We start from the raw sequence: 24,676 nt of genomic DNA, 5'->3' as shown, positions 1-24,676 counted from the left end.
GCACGTAGACGTACCTATCCTCAAACCTCAGCCGCTCAGCCCTGCGTCGACCTAGGCCGTCTTCCCACTGCGCGCCCTTCCGGATCGCGCTCGAAGCCACGTCGGTGTGCCATCCACCTCCCGACCCGCGTCCCTGGTAGACGCCTCTCTGGCACTTCGGTGTATCTTGTTGCGCCGCTCTGGCATTGCGATCACTCTCGGCTCTCAAAGGCCCGGCTGCATCCTAGCGTTGATCGTATCTGTCCGCGTCGACAAACCCGAGATGCTGCAATGAAGACCTTTGTCAGGTCTCCGGCCGTGAGGACTCTATCTCGACCTCCCACGCCGTCGCATGTTCCAGCCCAATGGCGGCCCTCGGCTGCACACGCATCTCCGCGCCTTGCGCACAAGGTGTCTGATGCCGAGATTGCCGCCCTTGCCGGTCAGCACCAGCATTCGCTGAGTCTCGCGGACCTGGTCAAGTATGTTTGGTCACAGCCCCCATTGCCTGCTCTTGCCTGCTGCCGTCACCTTTGTTGTGCGTACTCTCTCGGTCTCTGGCTCACCATGGATCGTGATAGACATGGGCGCCCGCCACTCTCGGAAAAGTCGTTGCTCTCGTCCGCAAACTTCACGCTCTCCCTGCTGCCGATCCGCCTTGCTCGTCGCATCCAGGCCCTCCGGAATTTACCTTACATTGTCGTCTCGAACCCAAACATCTCCCGCATCTACAACAACTACCTGCACTCCCTCTCAATCCTTCTGCCTTACTGGCACGCTGCCGCCCAGGGTCAGCCCATTGCCACCCTGCAAGACGAGATTAAATTCACAAACGTACTCGCCGAACTCGTGGCAACGCACACCGACACGATCCCCATCTTGGCAAAGGGCTTTCTCGAGTGTCGCAGGTACATTTCACCCACAGAGGTGACGCGCTTCCTCGACGAGCACCTTCGCGCTCGCATCGGAACCAGGCTTGTTGGCGAGCAACACATAGCCCTGCACTTCAGCAGTCAACCTCATTTTGCTCCCGAGGACAGTCCCACACCGTGCCCGGAGCATCCGTCTTACATTGGGGTCATAGACACAGCGCTGAGGCCTTCACAAACCATTGAAGCCTGTGCCGGCTTCGTCGCCGATATTTGTGAGCTCCGCTACGGCTCCCGGCCGCAACTCTATATCGATGGCGAGCCGGATACCACATTTGCTTTTGTTCCTATGCACCTCGAGTACATTGTCACGGAGCTTCTCAAGAACGCATTCCGCGCCACTGTCGAGAGTAGATCACGCGAGCCTGTTGTTGTGACCATTGCTCCGGAGCCGCCCTTCAAGCAGCAGCCCGGCGGCGCCCCTCACATCACACCTCCGACGGAAGACCGGGGCCTCTTCCGCAGCGACGCTATCCGGCCGCTAGATGACAATGCCCCCGGTGTGACCATCCGCATACGCGACCGTGGTGGCGGCATCCCTCCCGACGTTCTCCCTAATATCTGGTCCTATTCCTTCACCACCTTTTCCGAGGAAGACGAGTTTCCTGGCTCAGGCGACGGCTCCACTGATGGCCTCGGCGCCATCGCTACTGCCAGCGTTGGTGGAAGCTCTATTGCCGGCCTGGGCTACGGCCTGCCGCTGAGCCGTGCCTACGCAGAGTACTTTGGCGGCGGCATTGCTGTCCAGAGTCTCTACGGATGGGGTACCGACGTCTATCTTAGACTGAAGGGCGTCGGCACGATTGATAATAAATAGATGAAGCCAAGAAGCGAGAATTGAGTAACATGACTGAGCCAACCGAAAGCATGGAACAGTGAATTTCTAATCGAAATGTCAAGCAAAGCCTATATGGAAGTAAGCATCGTAGCGTAGCAGTGCCGGGGTACGGCTTGGGTTTAGGGGCCATTTGGTACACACACCACACCGCGCTGGTCGGCGTGTTCTGGATGATGCATCAACATTACTTCTAGCTATCGTCTCCGAGTGAGACCCTCATTATTTTCCTAAGCCACCTATATACCCCTTAATATATCGACCCTATATAGCCTTTTAAGCATTAAAATAATAATTTCTTTAAAAAACATTAGTATTATTTTAAAATAAAGTTATTAATACTAAAGACTATTATAAGGTTAACTTAAAATTATTCTTAAATAAATAATATAGCTAGTATGGACTATATATAGAAAATTAAAAAAATTAAAAAGAGGATAAGATGATTTTTCTAGTCTACTAAATATATATAACTATACCTACTAGAAAGTATAGGATCCTATCTAGCTCTTTAGCTATATTTACTACCTATAAGATTTAGCGCTATATACCTTTACTTTTAGGGCTATTATTATCTAAGTCTAGAGAATACTATACCTAGCCCCCTTCCTCGTCTATACCGTTTTATTAGCTAATAGCGGCTAAAACGGAATAACTTACTATTTCCCTCTTACTTATATACTTTAGTATAGTCTCGCCGATATTAGTTATTATAAGTAATATAGTATATTAGAGGGAGAAGGCGTAAAAGAAGGAGTAAAAAAAGGAGTAAAAGAAGGAAGATAGCTTAAGGAAGACGAAATATAGCTAAAGGAATAGCTAAGGGTAAAAGGGGGCTATAAAGATAAGACTATAAGGATAACTATAAAGGGGAGAAGCTTTCCTAGTTAGAGAGGGCTTATTATACTTCTTTAATTATAGCTAATAATACTTACTCTTTTTACCCTATTTTAGTACTTTAGATATAAGTATGCTTTAGTAATATAAGTACCTTACTTAAGCGCAGATCGCTATATAGTTTTATAACCGAGCGTAAATATAGGTATTCGATATTAAAGACTATTTAATTAGCCTATAACCGACCTTTCGGCTATAAAGGTAGCTTAGAATTCGGTATCCTTATATAATAACGTATTAAGTAGAGAAAAGAAGGAGGAAAGGATAAAGGGGATTACGTCTTATAAGTTTTATATCTTTCTCGCCCTAATATAATAAGCAACTAAAATATTATATATACCTTAAGTATATTAAATATTAATTTTAATTCTTATTACTTATATATCTTCTATTAAAAGATTAGTATATAAACGTACTAGGATATAGCTTTATATATAGAGTAGTACTGTTCGCATAGATAGAAAGTCTAGCTATATAAATAATCCACTTTTTTATTTTTTCTAGCTAATTATATACCGCGTAGCCCTTACTCCTATATAAATAAGGTACGCGTTATAATAGAGCCTTAAAGGGGTCCTAAGGTTTGCTATCGCTTAAGAGGTAAGTCAGGCTTGATAACGAGTAGTAAGGATTTACGAAGTCCGTCAGGAAGGTTTATACTTCCTACTTAATCAATAATAGACTAAATACTTAGATTAATTACTAAAGATCTAGCTATCTACTCTAATAATAGCTATAGTATATATATCCGCCTAGCTCTTTATTAATCTTACCTTAGAGCGTTAGATTATAGGGAGCGCGTCGCTTTAGGTAATCCCTCGCTCCTTAAATCGTAGAGCGCTTAGATTATAGTACTCCTAGTAATCCTACGTTCCTAACCTATACGTACTTAGTTACGTAATATCTTATTCCCTAGATAGTCGGTTAGGCGCTATCCTATGTAGCCTAGTCCTTCTATATTAGGTCTGCCTTAGCCGGCCCGGTAGCCGCCCGTTAGTTTATAATATTATTCCCTTCCTTCTTAGGTTCTTATCCTTAAGGTCCTTAAAGTCGGCCGCTCGCCCCTTAGATTACGCGTAGGTTCCTTTACTTCTTTTCCTCGCTTCCTATAATGCTAATACTATATCGAGTCGAGTAGAGAAAACGCGCCTTCGCAAACGATTAGAACATTCGACGCTCATATCGATTATTGCCGACTAGGGTTGCGACGCCGATATGCCTTATACCTATTGTTTTCGAAATAATAAGTCTTGCTATATAGGCGAGAAGTCCTCTCGCTATAGCGAATATGCCCGATGAGGTCGTTCCTGCGATAGGGTATTAGTCGCCTCGTCTCGTATATTTTATTTATTCTGGCCCCTTCCGAGCCTTACTGACCTTATCCGTAGTTTCCCGGTTAATAGCTTCTTAGGAGAAGCTAAAGAAGGATAAGGAGGCCGCCGAAGATACGCTACTTGCTTTGCAAGAGTAGTTATTTATTGCCGTAAGCCGCTTATCCCGTATCTATAAGATTCGGCGGAAAACCGAGGAGCGGAGTTCCGAGTTATTTTAACGGGGCATATATAAGCTTAATAAAGAGGATAGTATAGCTCTAGCTTTAAGGGCTTATAAAGATTGGGTAGTTAAAGACCTTTAAGTAGCGGGCGTTCTAAACGAGGTAGATTAGGAAACTTTTAGACTTAGGCCCGAGTTCTAGGATATAGGTCCTTTATTAGACGTTAGCGAGCCTTTAGGCGTTATTCCTAGTAGTACCGTCGTAATAGCTAGGAATAACCCTCTAAATACGACTTAGGTTCCTACGTATTTTCCGTATAATCGTAGCCTTTTTACTTAATTAGGTATTCCGTTTCTTATTGACTATTCCTTACTTCTAGGATTTACTTAACTTCATATTCTTAGTTATTTTCGACTTTTAGCTAGGTTTCGAGCTTAGCGTTTTAGGGTATAGGTTCTAGTAATAAAATATAAAATATAGGGTATATCCTTATAGTCCGAGGTAGTAATAATCTATAGCTAGTTTCTAAGATTTTCTTTATAATTTTAAATAGTCCGATTTTCTTTTAGTCGAGCTTTTCGCTAGGTCTTTTTATTTTAATATTTCGTCGAAGGAGATATACTTTATCTCCTTCCTTTAGAGTTAGTCCTTCTAATCTCTTTTTATTAGCGTAATATTTTATTCTATTTTAGAGGAATATCTATTTTTATTATAAGTAAGTATATATCTTCTAGAGACTTTATGCTAGCTTCGTAGCTATTAGAGTGTCTATTTATACTTATTATACCGTTAATTTTAGGTTATAGCCGTAATTAGCCTTAAATAGTAATATATTAATAGCTTTATTATCTAAGCTATTATAAGCCTATTAAGCTATTAGTAGTAGCTCTACTTAGTTATTCTATTCGTAGTTAATATAGTATCGTAGATATTATTCGAGTATCTAATTAAGTCGCTTAGTCTGCCTATCTATCTATGGGTAGAATGCCGTAGATAGGGAGTACTTAACTCTTAGTTATTATATTAAACTTTTCTAGAAGTTCGACGTAAAGAGCTTATCTCGATCTAAGATTAGTTACTTAGGTAAGCTATACTAGCTTATTACTACTCGAATAAATATATATACTAAGTCTTAAGTCGTACTTAACTCCTTATATAGTATAAAGTATCTATACTTCGTAAGCTTCTCTATAATAACTAGGATGCTATCGTAAGTCGTTCCTATTATTGGTTCTCTTAATAGAGGTAGTTTAATAATAAAGTCGAGTGCGATTATATCCTATACTTTACCTAGTAGTAGTATTAGTTAGAGTTTCCTATAAGGTATATAGCGATTACTTTTAGCTTTATTATATATATTATAATTCTAAATGACTTTTTATACCGTATATCTTACCTTAAGAAAATCCTAAGTGCGTCGTAGTCTCGTAAGGGTCTTATAGACCCTTTAGTATCTATATAATTAGTGCTTATATACTTCTTTAACGAGCTTCTCTTAAAGTTATATAGGAATATAATACCGGTTATTAAATAGAAGCGTGTCCTATTCTTTAGATAAGGCTAGGTTCGTTTCCTACTTACTTATAAGTTCGTTATTTACGTAGGCTTATTGAATACGCTAGTTCTACTTTTAGTCGGGTTCGACCTTCTATATCGCATTAACTTATTATATACCTAATTTTAGCGTACCTTTATCGTTTAATCGTAAGATCGCGGCTCGCTATACTTCTATCGGGGACTTAAGATCTTTTTATCGGCTAAGCGCGTCGGCTTGCCTATTTTCGCTTCCCTTATGATAAATAATCTTAAAGTTAAATTCCGATAGGAATTCGTACTATCGGATCTAACGTTTATTTAGTTCCTTTATTATCGTAAAGCTAGTTAGGTTCTTATAGTCGGTATAGACCTTAACTATCGCTATTATACCGCTTAGATAATATTTCTATTCCTTAAATACTTTAATAATTACTATAAGTTCTTTATTATAGATCGGATAATTAAGTTCTAGTCTACTAAGTTTCTTTAAGTAGAAGGCGATAGGGTATAATCGTCCTTCTTTATCTCGTTGCCCTAATTATCCGCTAAGCGCCTAATCCGAGGCGTCGGTTTCGACTTCGAAAGGTCGAGATAGATCTAGTAAGGTATAAATAGGTTCTTTTAATATTCTTTATTTAATATTATCGAATATAGCTTATTCCTTTTCGTTCTAGATAAAGGGTCGATCTTTCCTTATTAAGTCGGTTAAGGGGATACCGATCGCTCTAAAGTTCTTAATATATCTTCGGTAGAAGTTAACGAATCCTAAAAAGGCTCGTACTTCTTTAACGTTAGTTAGAGGAGGCTAGTCCTTAACGGTCTTAACCTTATCTAGGTCTATACTAATAAATCCGGGGGTGATTTCATACCCTAGAAACTTAATACGTTACTTATAGAATTCGCATTTCTTTACTTCTACGAGGAGCTTTATATCTTAAAGTTCCCTTAAAACCTTATAGACGTATTGCTTATATTCCTCTAGCGTTCTAGAGAAGATTAAGATATCGTCTAGGTAAACTATAATAAATATATCGAGGTATTCCTTAAGGACGTCGTTAATTATCGTCTAAAAGCTTATAGGTATATTAGTTAATCTAAAAGGCATAACTAAGTATTTATATAGTCCGCGTCTTATCCGAAAGGCTATTTTCTATTCTTCGCTATCCTTAATTCGGATTAAGTTATATACTCCCTTTAGGTCTAATATCGTAAAGTAATTAATACCGTAGAGCTTATCTTATAATTCTATAATTAAGGGTAATAGGTACCGATTCTTAATTATAATATCGTTAAGTTATCGGTAATCTATATATATTCTAAGTTTTCCGTTTTTCTTTAGTATAAATAGGATAGGATATCCTATTAGTAATATTAATAGTCGAATATATCCTTTCCTTAAGTTCTCCTTAAGATAGCTATCGAGGGCTTTCGTCTTTTCTTCGTTAAGTAGGTAGATCTTATAGAACTTAGGTTTTTCTCTAGGCTTTAGGGGTATTTCGTAGTCCTATCGGCTATATTCTAGAAGTCCTATTTCTAGCTCGTCGCTAAATAGTTTACCGTATTAGTAGTATTCCTCGGGAATCTATTCGTTTAGTACTAGCTTAGGCTCCTTAATAATTACGTAAATCTTAAGGGCTCCTTTCTTCGATTTATTTAAGGGGGTATTTCGTCTCGGTAAATTAACCCGCTTCTTAGTAACTAATTCGCTTTTTAATATATCCTACTAAAGTTAGCCTATACTCTAGTTAACTCTAGGATTACTCGCCCGTAATTAGGGTATCCCTAGTATAACTTAGTATATTAAGATATCCGTAATATTAAGCTTTAAGTTATATTGCCTTCCGCTAATAATAGTTAGGAGGTACGTAGTCTCTATATTAACTACCCTATAGCTATAGCTAATAAACTCTCTTTTTATAGTTCTAAGTCGGTAGGGCTCGTCCTTTTATATCTAAGGCAATCTTAATTTATTAATGAGATTCGGCGAGATATAGTTTCCTTATGCTCCGCTATCGATTATTGCCTAGATCTATCGTCCTCCGATATTTATCGGTATAAGTAGATATTCGTAATTTCCGTTTTCTATACTTATAAAGATCCTTTCGTTAGTAGAGGATAGTAGTCCTCTTACTATCCTACCTAGTAGTTTTTTAGTAACGGTAGGTCCGTTACTTAGGGAGCTATCTATGTCCTAAAAGATATTAGTGTCTAGGATACTTAAACTAATTCTAGCATTAATTAGTTAATGTTTTCCTACGTTATGCTTCCTCCTATAAATCGTAATATAGGGAAGATACGTTAATTAGGCCCTCTATTTAAGCTTTCCTAATATAAGCGGGTAAAGGTTTCTTTCGTACGGGAAGGTAAGATTAAGGTAGCTTAATCTAATAGTTAGTAATATAACCTAGCTTTTCGTCTTACACCCTTTACTAGTATATTATACTCTAATACTTAAGTTATATAGATAATATTAGGTACCGCTTAGAGAGGTATCGGTTATATAGGCATCTATTTATATTCTAGCTTATCCTAAAGGTATAGGGGATATAGCGCGTAAATATAGCTAAACTATATAATATATCTATATCCTAGTAAGTCTAGGTAGAGAGAGCTATAGTTATACTGTACTAGTCGAGTTCGAGAGTATTCTCGATATTCTTATCGGATAATAGCGAGAAGTTATTTTGCGGTTAAGATATCTTCTCTATATCCTTTAAAAGAAGGTAGTAAGGCGACTTCTTCTTATAAACTTATATAGTAGTCGTATTCTAAAGATATATCGCTTTCTCCTTCTAGGGTTTCGATCCTATAATATTCGGGTCGATTATTATAGCGTTTATTAGGTTAGGTTCCGTATTCCCAATCCTATATAAATCGTCGTATAATAGGGCTAATACTTTATCGTGCGTTAGCGAGGCGTCTTCCGATATCCCTCTAATAGGGTTAGTCCCGTCGCATTATAGCTATAGTTCGTTCCTTTAGCTTCTTTAGGTACTATCTAGATCCGTCTTTATCGGACTTATAGGTTTAATAGTCGTCGTTATAATATCCCGAAAAGTAAAGGCTTACGTAATTAGGGACTCCTTCTCTAGTAGCTATATAAGCTTATCGTTTAGGGACTAGTTTCTAGTTTCGTTTCTTCTATCGATATTTATTTACGAAATATCCGGTTTTCCTATAATTATAGTAGGTCTTCTACTTCTTATCGTCGCGTAAGGTAGCGTCGAGGTCTATAGGTCTACTATAGTATCTATAGGCCGTAGAATAGTATCGATAGGGTCTTCCTTAATTAGCTTAGGGTACGTAAGTTTTAGTAGAACGCCCCCCTTTATTCCCTTATTCTAGTCGACATTAATAATTGCGATTATTAATCTTAATTACTATTTCTACGTATTTATTAAATTTATCTAGCTTATCGACTTTACTAAGTTCGTCTTTTATATCCTCTCGGAGTCTATTATAGAAGTACTCTATAAGGGCGTTATCTCCGAGATTAAGTTTAGACGTATAGCGTCGGAACTCGCGATTATAGTATATAGCCGATCTAGTCTATCTAAGGTTCTTTAAGTATCGTATAGCAGTTCTTTCTTCGTTAGGGTCTCCGAAAGCAGTTATAAGTCGCTATTCGAAGGCTATATAGCTAATAAAGGTATTATTAGTTTCTTTATCCCTATCTATGTCGTTCTTATAATCTAAGTAGTCCCTTAAGGTAGGTTCCTACTATTTAAAGGCTTTTCCGGTTAAGAGATTCCTAACGTAGAGTATTTATATAGCGGGTCTAGTAATAGTATTATTTATACGGAGGTAAGCCTTAGCCTAGGTCAAGAAAGATCTAACGTTCCCCTTCTAACCGTTATAGGACTCGGGCTTAGGGAACTTTAGAATACCTAAAGTTCCTCCTCCTATATTATTGCGTACTTACTCTTAAAGTCATCGGACTTCGGCTTAAAGTTAGGCAAGCACCTACCTAGGGTTCTAAATACTACCGCTAGCGATAGATATACTACTCGTTAGTCTTTAAGAGTAACTTACCGAATAAGAGTAATTAAAATATAACGGAGCCTTAAAGGGGTCTTAAGGTTTACTATCGCTTAGGAGGTAAGTTAAGCTTAATAACGAGCAATAAGGATTTACGAAGTCCGTTAGGAAGGTTTATATTTCCTACTTAATCAATAATAGACTAAATACTTAGATTGATTACTAAAGATCTAGCTATCTACTTTAGTAATAGCTATAGTATATATATCCGCCTAGCTCTTTATTAATCTTGCCTTAAAGCGTTAGATTACGGGGAGCGCGTCGCTCTAGGTAATCCCTCACTCCTTAGATCGTAGAGCGCTTAGATTATAGTACTCCTAGTGATCTTACGTTCCTAACCTATACGTACTTAGTTACGTAATATCTTATTCCCTAGATAGTCGGTTAGGCGCTATCCTATATAGCCTAGTCCTTCTATATTAGGTCTGCCTTAGCCGGCCCGGTGGCCGCCCGTTAGTTTATAATACGCATATAGGCGCGGGCCGCCTATAGTAGCCTATTATATCTTATATAAAATACTATATAGCAGTACGACCGGCAATATTATGGCTACGCCTCTTAACGCGCCTCTAATAGCTATATCGCGGGCCTGCGGCCACGGTTAGAAGACTATAGACAAAGACGGCCGAGAGGTATTACGAGGTGGCTACGGTAGCGGGCGGTAAAGGCGGCGCCGCGGGGGGGGGCGGGGAGGGCTGCTTAGGCCCGTTAACGGCATTACGAGCGGCGGCAGCTTTAGCTTCGCAGCTAGCCCGGCCCGGCCCGGAATAATATAGTTCCGATGTTATAATATTATAAGAAAATAATGGAAATACATTTTAGGCCCTACTAGCGCCGTGGCTTCGTCTGCCTCGGTTAGTAGCAGGCGTGGGCGCGAGCGCGGCGCCCTTACCGCCTAGTACGGTACGGTACGGTATAGAAAAACGATTCCCCGATATTATAATATAATAAGGAAATAGCGGAAACGCGTTTTTAAGTAAATTAAGCTATATTAACGTACTAACGTAAGCGCTACGTTATAACGATAGTAGTTTAATTAAAGTTTAATTAAGATATTAGTATATATTATAGCGCGTTAGTCTTATCCTATACCTATATATTAAAAATAGCTAGCGCGGTCTAAGAGTAGGGCGCGGGCCTAAAAAAAAGTGGATTATCTATATAGCTAGACTTTTCTATCTATATAAATAGTATTACTCTATAAAGTAATACTAAAAATATTATTATTATTATTATTTAATATAAATAGCGTTATAAAGCTATAAAGAGAAAAAAAGTAGGTTTTAATATTAATAATATAAAAAGAAGTTAAAGTAAAGGGGTAGTGATTTATTATTAATTCGCTATAAGTTTATTTATTAAATAAATAATAAAAGGTAAAATAAATTAAATTAAATATACTTAATATAGTTAATACCTTATAAGTCTTTTTATTATTTATAAACGACTTATTATTAAAAGCTAAGCTATTTATATAATAGTAAGTAAAGAATATTAGCATTTATTAAGATATAAACTTAAGGTATAAGCGATTTATAAGTAAAGTCTCTAAACTAAAAATATAAAATTAGCTATAATTATAATAATAAAGAGTCTTAGCTAAAGGTATATTATAAATAAGTAAAATATTAATAAATTAATAATAAATAAAGATAGGAATACTTATATAAAGTAAAAGATAAATATAAAGATAAAGATAATATATAAGAAAAAAAATAATAAATAAGGAAATAGCGGAAAATATTATAAAGGTATTAAAAAAAGGGAAAAGAAGCTATTTATAAGCGAATAAACTATATATATAAAAGGTATATTAAATATAATAGCCTAAGGCTATAGCTATATATAAATATATACCTTAACCTTAAATATTAAAGCGCTATATATATATTATAATATTAATGCATTATTAAAATAATAATAAGAAACTATACTTTATAAGCTATTATATCCTTATTATTAATAAGCTTTATACTTATTCCTTATAGTCGAGATAATTACCGTAAAGGGGGGGGATAGTTATAAGATCTTAAGTAGCTAAGACTAATAGCTATTATATTAGGGCGAGAAAGATACTAAACCGTAGAGCGCCTTCCCTTCGTCCTCTTCCTATCTCTACCTAGCGCGCCGTAGTATAAGGACTCCCGTATTTTAATCTATAAGTATAGTAAGAGATCTATTAAGCTCTAATTAAATAATCTTTAGCATTAGATATCTATATTTACGATAGTTTATAAAACTATACGGTTATCCGCGGTAACGTAGGATACTCGTATTAATAAAGCATACTTATATCTAAAGTATAAAATAGGGGCAAAAGAGTAAGTATTATCGGCTATAACTAAAGAGGCGTAGGGTATATCGTCTTTCTAGGAAGGTTCTTTCCCTTTTATAGCTATCCTTATAGTCTTATCCTTATTACCCCTTTTACCCCTAGCTATTTCTATTCTTAGCCCCCCCCCTTTTTTTCTTTCGTCCTTCTATTATAGCTCTTTCCTATGCCTTCTCTTACTAATATACTATCTTTATAATAATAGGGCTATAGCTATAACTATCCTTTTATTATATTATAGGCTATATATAAGTTAATATAGTTAGATTTTAGATATTAAAGATATATACTTCTTTATAATATTTAAGCTAAGGAAATTCTTTTATATATATTACCTTTTTATTTATTAGCTTTATCTTAGCGTTAAATTATAGAAATAAACTTTAATATTAGCGTTATCTTTACTATTAATATATATTAAGTTATAATAATAAATAGTCTTTTCCTTATCGTTAATTTCTAAGAGGCTAAAGTAATTTAACCTTTAAAAAAGAATAAAGAAAAATATTAATTACTTTATTATCTCTTTATATTAAATAATAATCTCTAAAGTAGCGACTTAAAATAGCTAATAAATCTTATATAAAGTATCGACTTTATAATATATAAGGATTAAATACTTAACTTAAACTTAAAGAAGTTTATTAAAGATTATAAGGCCTATAATAATAATATTTATATTAAGTTAAATATTTAAAGTAAGAGTATTAAAAGCCTTTATATTAAGATATTTATTATTAATAATAAATAATATATTATTAATTAATTTTCGAACGATCTTATAAAAGTCCTTAGCCTTTTTATTAGATTTTAAAGTAAGGTTATAATATAATAGCTTTATATAAAGTAAGTTAGATATAAAGATAGTCTTATTTATATAGCTAGTCCTTATAAAAAGGTTAACCTATTTCTATAAAAGGCTAATAACCTTTTTTTTATTTTCGTTTTTATATAGATCTTAAATAAACTAATTTAAGTCGTTCTTTAAGGTCTTTTTAAATTACCTTTTTTAATATTAATTAAGCTTTATATTATTAAAAAGATAATTAATTATAAATTTATAAGTAAGATACTTAAAGTAAACTCTTTTATTAAGTAAGTTTATTTTCGTCTATAAGCTAATTATATATTTAAAGAATTATACCTCTTATTTTATAATCTTATTTAATCCTCTATAATTAGTTTTATATTAAGGACCTATTATAAGACTTTTTACCTAGCTTTAAGTTTAATAGTTTATAATAATATTATAATTATTTATACCTAACTTTTATATTACTTAGCGAAGTATATAAAAGTAAGGGTATATTTAATCGATCTATAGTCTTTATTATTACGACCCTTAATAATAAGCGCTTACTATTTTAATCTGTTTATTTATTACGGCCGTATATAAGTAGTTTCTATAAAAGATATAAGGCTTACTTATGCCTCTTATGAAATTTCAGGAGAATTTAAGCGTTAGACCTAATCGTAGTAGTCGTCGATAAAGTCGTCTATAGACTAGCCGACTATAGGTGGTAACGGGTTTAAATCCGTCGTTACTAAATTTAGCGTCATCTCCCGCAAAGTGGCGGGACTATATGGCAAGTGCGTGAGAAGCTCCGGCGCTCCGGCCAATCGCGCGACCTTTGGGTGAGCAAGGCATCTCTGCAGCGAAAGAGGAGGGGCGGCTGGCTCAGCACCTGGGATGGCCGCATTCTCATTGGTTTGCGAGTGTCGCGAAGGCTCCCTCGACCACAGCTGTGGAGCCACTCTCGCCATCTCGCTGTCTCCATCGTCAACGCAGAGCGCGTCGAGAAACACTATCGGCAACTTTCCCGCTGAACCTACGAGGCGCGCGGGCTCAAGTGAAGCGAATGCCGACGCAAAGAAATATCTGGACCTGACCTAATGCAAAGCGCTCGACGATCCGCCTTCTTGCTGTCCTCAAGCAATACCTCTCGCCTAGACGATTCTATCGATCGCCATTGCCCTCAGCTCGATACCAATAGACGCTGCTTGGCCGATTGCGCAATAGGAAGGACGACTGGCCCTCTGACCAATGCGCAGCCAACAACAAGGAGGATGTGTCGCAAGCTACCGGACACCCTTCTAAGAGATATGACGCTTCGATCGGAGGATTCTCGCCAGAGGATGGTCGCCTCCGCCGCCGTGCGGGACGCGTCATGAGCTTGTTATTGGGTGATGGTTTGCTGGGGACAGAGAGTGGCTGCCGTGACCAGGGTTTGGCCAGGACTTGAACGGTGACCAAACACGAGGTGTCGCGCATGATAACCTTGCAGCCGACACTCCGCCGCCAGCGCATATCTTCCAGCGTAGTTTAGGCCGACTATCGCTTACACGGAGGACGCGTGCTGCCACCGACTCGAGATGCCTGACTTAAACAATACAAGAGAAAATAGTCGTCCAAGGAGACTACCAACCCGTGCGTATATCGGAGCCATGAACGCCAATCCAACGCCGGAGGCCAGCACCGCTAGGCAGCTCATTCGTCACTGGAAAGCCACATGTATCTGACTGCAGTCGAGAATCTTTTCAACTCCTCTTATTACCAACCATCCGTCTCAATTATTTTGATGCCACTCTTACAAACACACCATCATCCGGGGACATGGTAAGACCGATCTGGTACTGGATTTGTTCCTGCCAATCGGAGCCAGCTTTAGACCCAGGGACATCGACCGTGATTGTACTCAGGCATTGAACTAAGCGGCAAATCGTGTACTTGGCCAGCTTCAATGCGAAGCGTTCTGCCCATAAGTTAGTCATTCAGGTTAAGTAGAATCGTTTAAAAGTATGTCAATCACCTCCAAGGCACTTGCGCGGGCCTCCTATGAAAGGGTGGAATGTAAAGTCCTTAGTTCGAGACGTTATGCTGATTTCTTGCCACCGCTCTGGTCGAAACTTCATCGCATCATCCCCGTAATACTTCGTCGATCGTTGACAGGCATACGTCGAAAAGCAGACCAGGGCACCTTTAGGTACTAGAATAGGTTCTTCGCCAGAATCTCCGCCACCAGAAGGAAGAGTAGTTGTTTCGCGGCACAATCGACCGTTGATTGGCGCGACTGGGAATAGACGGAGTGTTTCGTGTATAACATCGTCTAAGTACCGCATGTTCATCAAATCGGAATTTGTAGGCAGTACATCCGAGTCTGTGCCAAGGAGTGAAAGAACTTCCTGTTGGATCTTTTCGAGTACCGCGGGTTCTCGCGCCAGCGCGTAGACCAACCAGCAAAGGAGGCTCGCATTAGAGTCACGAGCAGCGAAAAGGAGGTTCATAAGCTCGTCCCTCGCTTTGCCCATATCAGTCGCCTTTCCCAAGAAGTCAGTGAAAGTCGAGTGACCGGATCGCGTCTCTAACCGCTGGGCGTCTATGATCATAGTTTCCAAAGAGTCACGAGCGGTACTGCATGACCTCAGCAATCCTGGTGTTGTGACGAGCCACGCAAACATTTTGAAGCGTTCTCTTGTCGCCAGCCACTGCATGGCCTCGTTAAAGGCCTTCGAAAAGCGCGTGCCTTCATTATTCGTATTGGATGGCAGACTGAGAATATTCGTGGAGTTTCCGAGGAACAGGTCGGTCGCAGTGTCGAGAGTGTAATCGTAAAAAAGGGGCCGCAAATTTATGCTTGAAGACGCGTCCTGATTCGACACGATGCTCCGTAGTAAATCTTGAAAATGAGGCTCGAAAGCATGCAAGGCTGGATAGTGTGGCTTATGTAACTGTGAGGCCAGTAATCGTCTAGAAGCACTCCACGCCTCTCCGTCTTCAGTAAAGATACCCTCGCCGAGTAGAGGCCCGAAGCAGAGTTTTCGTAGATGTCCATAGCCAAATTTAGGGAACTGTTCCGACAATAACGAAGAGATGTTCCGCGCATCTCTGGTTAGGATCGTAAACAGTCCGCCGCCGTATTGTCCGTAGGTATCGCCATATCGTTCGTGATCTTCGAGGGATAGTACTGGGAGCCTGCAGTTTCGGTCGGCCTCGAGAGCATTGGCCAGTTTGTCAATACCAAAAGGGAGCTTCCAGTTTGATGGGAGCATCTTTATCCGGCCACATCCCCTGTCTTCACCGTGACAATGGCGCGATGGCTGTGGTCTACATTAGTGCAGCCTCATGATTTGCGGAGTTCGTACATACGAATATCCACACATTATGGTACAACCACCAACAGCCTACCAGAAGAGAGGCAAGACCGACAAGTTGAAACACGTCCATGATTGCCTGACCTTGGCTTTGAAGTTAATTCATGCGGATTTGAATGCCGCGGCTGTTCGGATTCCTTCAGAAGCCCTTTTGTTTCACCGCGCGGAAAAGCTATAATCCGTTGTCCTACTCTGAGAGAGACACATTACTCAGTTAAGCGCTGGGAATTAGGGGTGACTACGTAGCACTCGTTAGTTGGCTAGTATCAACGCCGCGCAGCCGGTTGGGCTGGTGCGGCGCCAAGCGGGCTGCAAAATAAGAGGGACTGCGAATCTTGCGACCTCGCTCGTATTACGATTTGCCGTCCTCATAGAAAAATTAAGATATCGAAATGGCCTTAAGGTTCTATTTAACGACCTCATATTTTTTATCTTAGCGATTTCGGCTTTTGAAAGTAGGTAATACCCGTAGAAATTGATGGGTTCGAGGTAGAACTAGTAGGGATGATCGCTTTTGGTGTCCCTCTTTTTTTGCAACCCGCTTGGGCGCTTCCCGTCGGCCCGCACTGCGGGACCCACCGCCATGTCAAGCGGCTCCTTGATCCAGGGATGGAATTGAGCGGAAGTAATCTCAAGCTTAGCGGCTAAACACACCATCCGATTGGCCCCAGCTGGAAACCGGGGCTCAGTCTAGCATTATTCCGGAATAGCCATCAGCGGGTGAGTTGAGAAGCGGTCCTATCCGCTCTCCTATAGTTAAGCTAATAAGGGGCAGATTAGTAGTTAAGTCGGTAACGACTAGCGAATACCGGCTATTATATGTTTTTTTTGGTCTTTTTTTAGGAGAATTCTTGTTTCTCAATCTTTATTTTGGCCGCGATAACAAGTGAAGTGTCGTCGCGATGGAGACGAAACGGCGCTGCTGCTAGCTTCCCTGCTTTCTTGACATGGGTTGTGTGTCCGTGTGTCTGGGAATTGGCCCCCAAGCTACGGCCCGTTCTGCGGCCACCCCCGAATTTGAAATGGCCAGGCCAGGCAATCGTGACCCTCGTTCATGGATGCGGGCAGTGTTGTGGCGCAACCTCGCACCTCAACTCATCGCGCGCATGGCTTTTACAGGAGAACTAGTGTTCGGAATGTTCAACGTCGTATTATATGATATTTATTATGTATCGCAGGTGAAGGAGCGGGTCCCAGCGTATATGGCGGCGAAAATGAGCGACTCTCAGAGTCCCACGATGTCCGTAGCAACAGCCTGGTTCAGGGCCACAGCAGCATCTGGCATGCCGCATCGTCCTCTGCAAGGCCCCCCCTTTCTGTCTCCAATGACATCCCTTGCTTCATTAGCAACCCTCATGTATGTATCATGGAGGCAAAAAAAAAAACAAAAAAACACAGCTTATGCCCTCGACCCAAGATCCATATCCGAGAAACGCCCCTTGCCGACGAGAAGACTACACCGCGCCAATGCAAGCCAAGACGAGCCTGTTGTGTTCATACGACCAATGTCAGACTGCAGAGTCGCCACCACTTCCTCGCGCCCTTACATGTTCTCCAGTTCGCGGTCAATCTGCCGGTCCATAAAAGTGCGCCGTTCTCCGACGAGTTCGCTCTGAAGGCGCTGCTCCACGAGAGCGCGAACTTGCTTCTTGGTCACAGTGTCCAGGTCCACCTCCCGAAGGACCGACTGGATGGCCTCGACGATGGCGGTGTCGTCCGCAGGCAGGTGGCCGCGCTGGAAGTCAAACGATGTCGTGGACTGCATGGGGTCGTGGGCTAGCGGCGAGCGCTGACCGCCCGCAAAGCCAAGTGCTGAAGCGGATCGGTTCGCAGGCAGACCCATAGCTGGGGAGAGGTTCGATTGACTCCGCATGTTCAGCATACTCTGCCGGTTGACAGGCACATCTTGATACGGGGACTGGCTCCTGTGCATGTCATGGATGGCTGTGCCCATGGACATCATCGATTGCCGGCGGATGGACATGGCTGCGTCCTGGTAAGGACCCTGCATCGCGGACGCACGGTTCATGGGCTGACCGAAAGCTGGGGACTGCGGCGGCATGAACGTGTTGCGTCCACCCATACCAGCGAGGACGGACCCCTGTGGGGCAGCCGAGTATACCGACTTGATTTCGTCCATCTCATACTGGTCGCCGTACCCGTAATCGTGCTTCTCCATGGGGCCACCGCGCCGGCCTGGCAGGTTGTTCACCATGGCGTAGTCGTCCCAGCGCTGGAGCGGGATCGAGCGAGGATCGAAGCCTTCATCGGCGACGGCTACCACCTGCTTATTGCCCTTCTCGCCGATGACGATACGCGTGTTACCCCACGAGAAGTTATCCTGGTTCCAGAAGGAATAGACAGGCAGGATGAACGAGTAGATCGGGAAGGCGATGATATAAATAATCATCCAGCCAATGTGCTGCCATTGCCGCTTCAGAATGAACACCAGGGCTTGCAGGCCGTAGACGGCAGCCAAGATGCAGAGGGAGATGAGCGGGAACTGCCCAGTGTGGGAGGCGACTCTGTAGATGAGAAAACCGAGATACCCGCAAGTCGCCGGGAGGATGATAGTTCCAAAGAGGTCAATGAACACGATAAAGCGCATGCTGAAGCAGCAAAAGCCGCACATTTCTTTGAGGCGCATCAGCTCCACCAGGTTATGGATGGTCGAGTTGATCCATCGTCGACGCTGCGACAGAAGAACGCTCCAAGATTCAGGGGCAGCTGTCTTGCACTGCGCATCAGGTACAAATTTGTAGGCCATGTACGGAAAGTGCTTGGTCATCAGAGTCGTGAGATAACGATCTTCACCGAGAGACAGCAGGTTCTTTTGGTGCAACGTGTCGACGTCGCAGACAGCGTAGTCCTTGATGACGGCGTCGGAGATGATGAGCGGTTTGCCTTTGTCAACTGTCCGAAGACGATACATGGAGAAGCTTGATCGAGCAGCGTTAGTGGCGGGCTCGCAAAGTTATTATGAAGGGGGCGTGAGGGCCAGACATACCATCCAGGCAGACAGGTGACACTGCCAAATAGTGACTCGAAAGCCTTGGCCAGATGGTGAGAGATGAAATACTCGTACACCTGGATCATGGTGGTCCATGACTTTTCGTCATTCTCTAGGCTCGTTTCTCCGCAGATACCAGCGATTTTGGCGTTGTGCGCACAGGCGGACACAAGACGATTCAGAGAGTCCTCGCTGACGCAAGTATCTGCGTCGACCATGAGCAGATACTCGTATAGCTCGGGATCCACGCCAATAATGTTATTGATCTGGTGAAACATCTCCAGCTCTAGCGGGCTCATTGGCGATCGATGGTGAACGCGGTTAAGGAAGCTCATGACAAGAATTTGCGAGTCGCGCTTTCCACGGTTGCCAGGCTTGGGACGCGACTGCTCTGACTCTTTGCCCACCTTGACAACGACAATGTAGGGGACGACGTTGCCCTCATACTCGTATAGGCCTGAATAAACCTTGCCGTAGTTGAGCTGATCGCTGCCCGGCCCGACTGACTTAAAAGGGAGTGCAGGAGGATCGACCTTGGGGTCGACTCCAAGGATATCAAGCACGATCTTGGGGGTAGGACGGTCATTTCCTTGACCAACGATGACACCGTCGCAGATAACGCAGATGAGCTTCCGCTTGTTGTCGTATTGGAGAGCAGTGAGGGAGTCTAGAGCCTTGCGCAGTGAATCCTCGCCTTCGGTATACGCGGGCACCTGACAGATGACAAACTTGTCCTGGGGCGAGGGGCGTCGCTTGGAGCTGAAACGCAGTGCGGCGACGAACTTGATGAGGATGACGGCACAAAGGATGATGGTAAATGCCAGCAAAATCCAGTTGTTCACCGTGCACTTCGCTGACTCGCGGAAGTCGGTCTTGCCCTTGTAAAAGACCGTCTGGACGCAGTTCCAGCTGTTCATGACCTTGGCGTGCTGAGTCTGGTTGCCCATCGAGTTCTGAATGACTTCATCCAGATCGCTCTTGATGTTCTGGCCCGGCTTGTTCTTGAAAATATCGCTTACCGACGAGTCAAGAAACTCGTACATGGAAACCCTGGGGTTGAGGGACTGAGTGTGGAAGTAGTCCGTCAGGTCGTAGATCTTATCGCCATACATGGCCCACTTGCGCTGGGAATCGCTGCCAGAGGACTGAACAAAGCCTTCACTAAACACGAGGTCGCCCTTGTAGTACTCCCTCATCTTGGGCGTGAACCTGTCCCAATACCACTTCGGGTCACCCAGGTGGCTGGCTTTGTTCGGCTGGAAGAAGCCGGTGTTGTGGACGGCTTCAGCATGCTCGGCCGTATTGTTCGCGATCAGCTTTGTGGATTCTCCGATGCCGAGTCCTTGGCACGCGACATTAAGCGGCAACGGGAAGTAGTCGTCCAGATCCAGTCCGGCCAAGGGCCGCATGTTGTCAGTGTTGGTTGGGATGTCGACGTCGGAGTGTTGCTGCTTCCAAAAGTTGGAGATGTCAAAGACCTGACCGCGAACGCTGACGAAGAAATCGTTGTCGCCAGTGTGATACCCGACTTCCTTGCTGTTCCAGGCCTTGTCGAAATTGGGGCAGAGTAATTGCCCAAAGGCCACGATCCAGAAGATGATGATACCGTTGAGGATCAAAATGAGGAAACACAGAACCAGCTTCTCGCGCCAGGCCATCCGAACATCCGGTCGTCGCATACGGCCGACGAAGCGCAGGAGAAAAGACGGGATCCAAAAAGTCAGAGCCCACACGAAGATGACCCAGATACGACGCAAGGCATCGACTGGCTTTGTCTCAATCTTCTTGTTCTTGGCCAGCTCCGCATCCATCATGCCCGTGAGCTCGCCCTCCTCGTTGTAGTAGACGTCGCCCTTGTAGGTGTCGCCCTTGGCGCCGAGGCCGTAGTCACCGTTGCTGACATTTCGTGCGGCCGTTGGCGCGATGGAAGGGGCGGCGTTGAGAGGCTGGCTCAGCGTCATTTGGCTGCCATTGCCTTGGCTAAAGTTGCGCGAGTGCACCAGGTGGTCGTTGCTCCCGTTGAAGCTGGCGTCAACAGCCTGCGGCGGGAAGTAGCCGCTGCCGCTGGCAGAATAGCCAGTGTCGAACCCTGTCCCGAAGGGATTGGTGTGGAGGCTGTGCGCGGCCATGTGGTCCGCCGGCTTGAGGTCGAGCATACTCTCTGCCTCCCACCAAGCACCCTCTCGCATCCACACGCGCTCCTTGCCGACAAATACCTCGCCGTTGCTCCAGCCGCGCTCAAGCATCCAGCTTTCGATTCCGTCCTTGCCATCCTTGCAACCGAGAACGGCGTAGCGCTGGACTAGCTCATCAACGTCAAAGTCCGCCGTGAAGTCGAGGCACCTGTTTCGTCGATTGGCCCACTCCGGAAGCCTCCAAGAGCGCAGCTGGCGCGAGACGGTGCCAGCCGACCAAGCGGACGTAATAGAAGGGAGAGCCGCAAGCTGCGCAGGCGAGTCGTCCGTTGGGTGCAGAGAAAGGTGGTACCACAACCGGTTAGAGTTGAGTACGACTGGCAGATCGATTCGACCAGCCCGGCCGAGGTTGATGCCCTCGCCTTCGATGGGGAAGAGGAGCTTCTTCATGAAACTGCCGTCCTCCGCGGCAAAGGCAATTTTTTCGAGAACCACTTCGCGCTTCTCCAGTTCGTGCTGACGCTCGCGTCCCTCGGGACCCGTCATGATTCCCAAGTCGGGCGCAACTTCGGACACGGCTTGCTGCATCTCCCGCAAGACTGACGATCCGGCGGGGGACGCTTGCACGCCGTCGGCAATCATTTCGGCATTGATGCCTTGCGTGTCATCGAAGATGGACCGCATGGACAAGGCCTTGCCGAGAGTCGTGTGAGCGACTTCCATGACCGTAATGGATACAGTATCGCCGTTATCTTCGTTGGAAGTGGGCGTCCGCGCACCTCGACCATCCGAAGATTCATCGCCGTTCTTGATACGCTCCATTTGGGTGGCAATTGCTTCGTTGGCCTTCCTAATGACCCAGTCGACGAGAGACTCGTACAGACCTCCAACAAACGTCCAGCGGTCCTCGGTGCTGCACTTGTTCATGAGCGTCTCGGGCTCAATCCCGAGAAGACCGCTGACATCCTCGCACGTCTCCTCAAGTATGTCGGAGTCCACATTGTAATCAAGAGTGTTTCCAAGTTTGAGCAGGGCAGCGAGGGTGGAGATGAAGTTGCGATGGGCCGAACCCTTGATGCCAATGTCCTTGAGGGCCTGTCGGAAGTCCTCCGCGGAAGCAGCATCGTCGGCCGTCGGCAGATACGCAGGTGGCGTGTACGTGCCAGATCGAGTCAGCAGGGTGTAGGTGGACGGGCTCTGAAGACCAAGGAACTCGCGCTCAGCAGGCGTGGAAGCGGACGTTAAGAGATAGTAGAAGACATCAAAGGCGCGGTAGCCAGCCTCGGTCGGAATATTGAGCAGGCCGTTGACTGTGTCAATGCCGCCTTGTGACAGGGCCAGCGACGCTGCATTAAGATTGCCGGCGAGATTCAGGGTCAGCGTGACACCGAGGGCCGCCTGGCGGGGCAAAGTCGGATTGTACGGCGTGACACATTGGAGGAACGGCCGAAGAGCATCCAGGGACTTGTAGAGGCTCGTAGGGATTGCGAATGGGAAGCTGGAGAGGAACGGCGCAAGAAGAGGTGGCGTGGACTGGTGCAGGGAACTACAGAGTGTTTGGTCAGCTACTGCAGAAGCGGAAGCGGCGAGGGGGGCATTGGAGTGCGAGCGTACCTGAGGATGATGCATCCGTCCTCGGCGCGCCGGCGCGCATGTTCCCATGCCTTGGTGGCCAGCGAGGCGTCGACGGTCGGCCCGCCTTGCGACGCCGTCAACCATGTGTTGACAACGAGGCTAGTGCTGGCGTCCAGCTGGTGGGCTTGGGACGTCAGGTAGATATTGTGGATGGCATTCAGGAGCGTAGTCGTCGAGACCTGGGCAGTCTGCGGACCCCCAGCTCGCGAGCCGGGGCCCTCTGATGCCATGGAGAACATGGACAGCCGGTTCGCCATGGCTTCGACCGCGGAAGGGTCAGTGATGCCCTCGTCGAACAATCACAAACTTGGCTGAAGGAGCTGGTTTGCTGGGTATTCGGTGCCGCCGTCAACCTGTTGCGTCTGACGCAGCCAACAATGTTCGAAGAAAAGGGGCGCACGCCGGAAGTCAGTTCGATGAAGGCGAGGGGTGGGCCGGCGAGAGGCCGGATGGTGACGAAGAGGGGTTGAGTGTTGAGTTTGCTGGTTCCAGAGACGAGGAGATGCCTTGACTCCTTTCTGCAACGCAAAAACGACCGACACGGGCGAGCAAGAGACGGGGGGGGTAGATGGCTAAGCGATGGGACGATGGAACGATGGGAGCTGCCGAAGCGAGTGAGGCAGCAAGTCCACCACGTCGTCAACGTGAAGCGAGAGATGAAGGCCAAGACCTTTTCGAGACGAACACTCGCCGCCGCGTTGCTGGAAGTTAATGCCAATGTCGAAGGCGTGCGAGAAAGTTGGCTTCAGCAGCCAGCCAGTCGACCTGGTGGAGGAGGAGATGGAGCGGCACGTACGAGAGTGGACGTCTGAGAGGGCTACGGCGAGCGGGATGGTCCAAAGATGCAGCCTGATGGTCCATACCAGCCCGTCCCAGTGCCTGACGGGAGCATCAGGGGGTGCGTGGGCCTCCACTGTCCGTCCATCCAGAGGATGTGGGCTCAGGTTGGGGTCGGTTCGGGCAGCAGGGGCCGCCACCCCGCTAGCTCCAGCTGGAGGCGCTGTGGCGACCCGGACGGCGCCGGTGGTTGTGGCGCCAAGCTCCTGGACTTGGGCCTGGTCAGGGTGCCCTGAGTGCAGATCTACAGCTGGTGCAAACCGCTGGCCCTTCTGACGACACCCTACGAGGGCCCTGTATCGTTGGCTCAACCACCTGTCCGCGGCACTCAACCGCTTTCAATAGTGCTACTGGTAGTACCTAGAGCAGCTGCTCAGTATCAAGGTAGTGGGCGCCTCAACCGCCCCCCCCTGTCGCAGCTTTTTCATCGCTGGGACTGGGACCCCCTCACCCGCCCCGACGCTTGCAAAGTCTCGGGCGTGCCGATTATATTGCTCCGGGCGGGACCGGCTGGGAACATGACCCGGGTATCTACTATTACGAAATGAGGTCGCTCGGAGCGTAATGCTGTGGATGACGGACACGAGGGGCGGCGGTGATGCCGGACTCTCACGACAGTCTCGCCTGGAGAGGACATCGGCAGCGACAGAAGCTGCGGCAGCATCATCGACCATGGACGCAACTGGGTGCAGCCACCTCCCCTCCCGGGCGCGTCGGCCGGCGCAGCAATCTATATTCATCCATTCATCCATCCACCACCCACCTATCTATCCACCCAGGCGTCAGTGAATACGAAGCTTGGTCCCCTCATGGTGGGTAGGATGGTGGGCTGTGGCGGTCTCCCGCAGGCAGTGAGCAGAGTTTTC

General features: G+C 44.8%; 3 protein-coding genes across 4 annotated transcripts; 1 reads left to right on the top strand and 2 right to left on the bottom strand.

The window, feature by feature from the left end:
• Positions 1-270: 270 nt before the first annotated feature.
• Positions 271-1,725, top strand: JDV02_007980 (uncharacterized protein; the record flags this gene model as incomplete). The annotated part of the gene is made up of 2 exons (XM_047989535.1): positions 271-461; positions 561-1,725. 2 exons carry the CDS (start codon positions 271-273, stop codon positions 1,723-1,725), a joined length of 1,356 nt encoding a protein of 451 aa, XP_047845537.1.
• A 12,713-nt stretch (positions 1,726-14,438) lies between these two features.
• JDV02_007979 (uncharacterized protein) lies at positions 14,439-16,295 on the bottom strand. 2 transcript variants are annotated; one of them, XM_047989534.1, is made up of 3 exons: positions 16,189-16,295; positions 14,852-16,139; positions 14,469-14,794 (listed from the first exon to the last, which is right to left on the bottom strand). In XM_047989534.1, the coding sequence occupies exons 1-3, from the start codon at positions 16,264-16,266 to the stop codon at positions 14,613-14,615; spliced, it is 1,548 nt and encodes a 515-aa protein (XP_047845536.1). In that variant the 5' UTR covers positions 16,267-16,295; the 3' UTR covers positions 14,469-14,612. The 2 variants fall into 2 exon arrangements, with proteins under 2 accessions (XP_047845535.1, XP_047845536.1); XM_047989533.1 differs by having other exon boundaries at positions 14,439-14,794; positions 14,852-16,295.
• A 1,014-nt stretch (positions 16,296-17,309) lies between these two features.
• JDV02_007978 (Chitin synthase) lies at positions 17,310-23,739 on the bottom strand. Its single transcript, XM_047989532.1, has 3 exons — positions 22,953-23,739; positions 19,201-22,884; positions 17,310-19,132 (listed from the first exon to the last, which is right to left on the bottom strand). Exons 1-3 carry the CDS (start codon positions 23,228-23,230, stop codon positions 17,737-17,739), a joined length of 5,358 nt encoding a protein of 1,785 aa, XP_047845534.1. The 5' UTR covers positions 23,231-23,739; the 3' UTR covers positions 17,310-17,736.
• Positions 23,740-24,676: the final 937 nt, after the last annotated feature.

Source organism: Purpureocillium takamizusanense, chromosome 7, assembly GCF_022605165.1.
Source record: "Purpureocillium takamizusanense chromosome 7, complete sequence".
NCBI lineage: Eukaryota > Fungi > Ascomycota > Sordariomycetes > Hypocreales > Ophiocordycipitaceae > Purpureocillium > Purpureocillium takamizusanense.
This window is presented reverse-complemented; position numbering and strand designations above follow the sequence as displayed.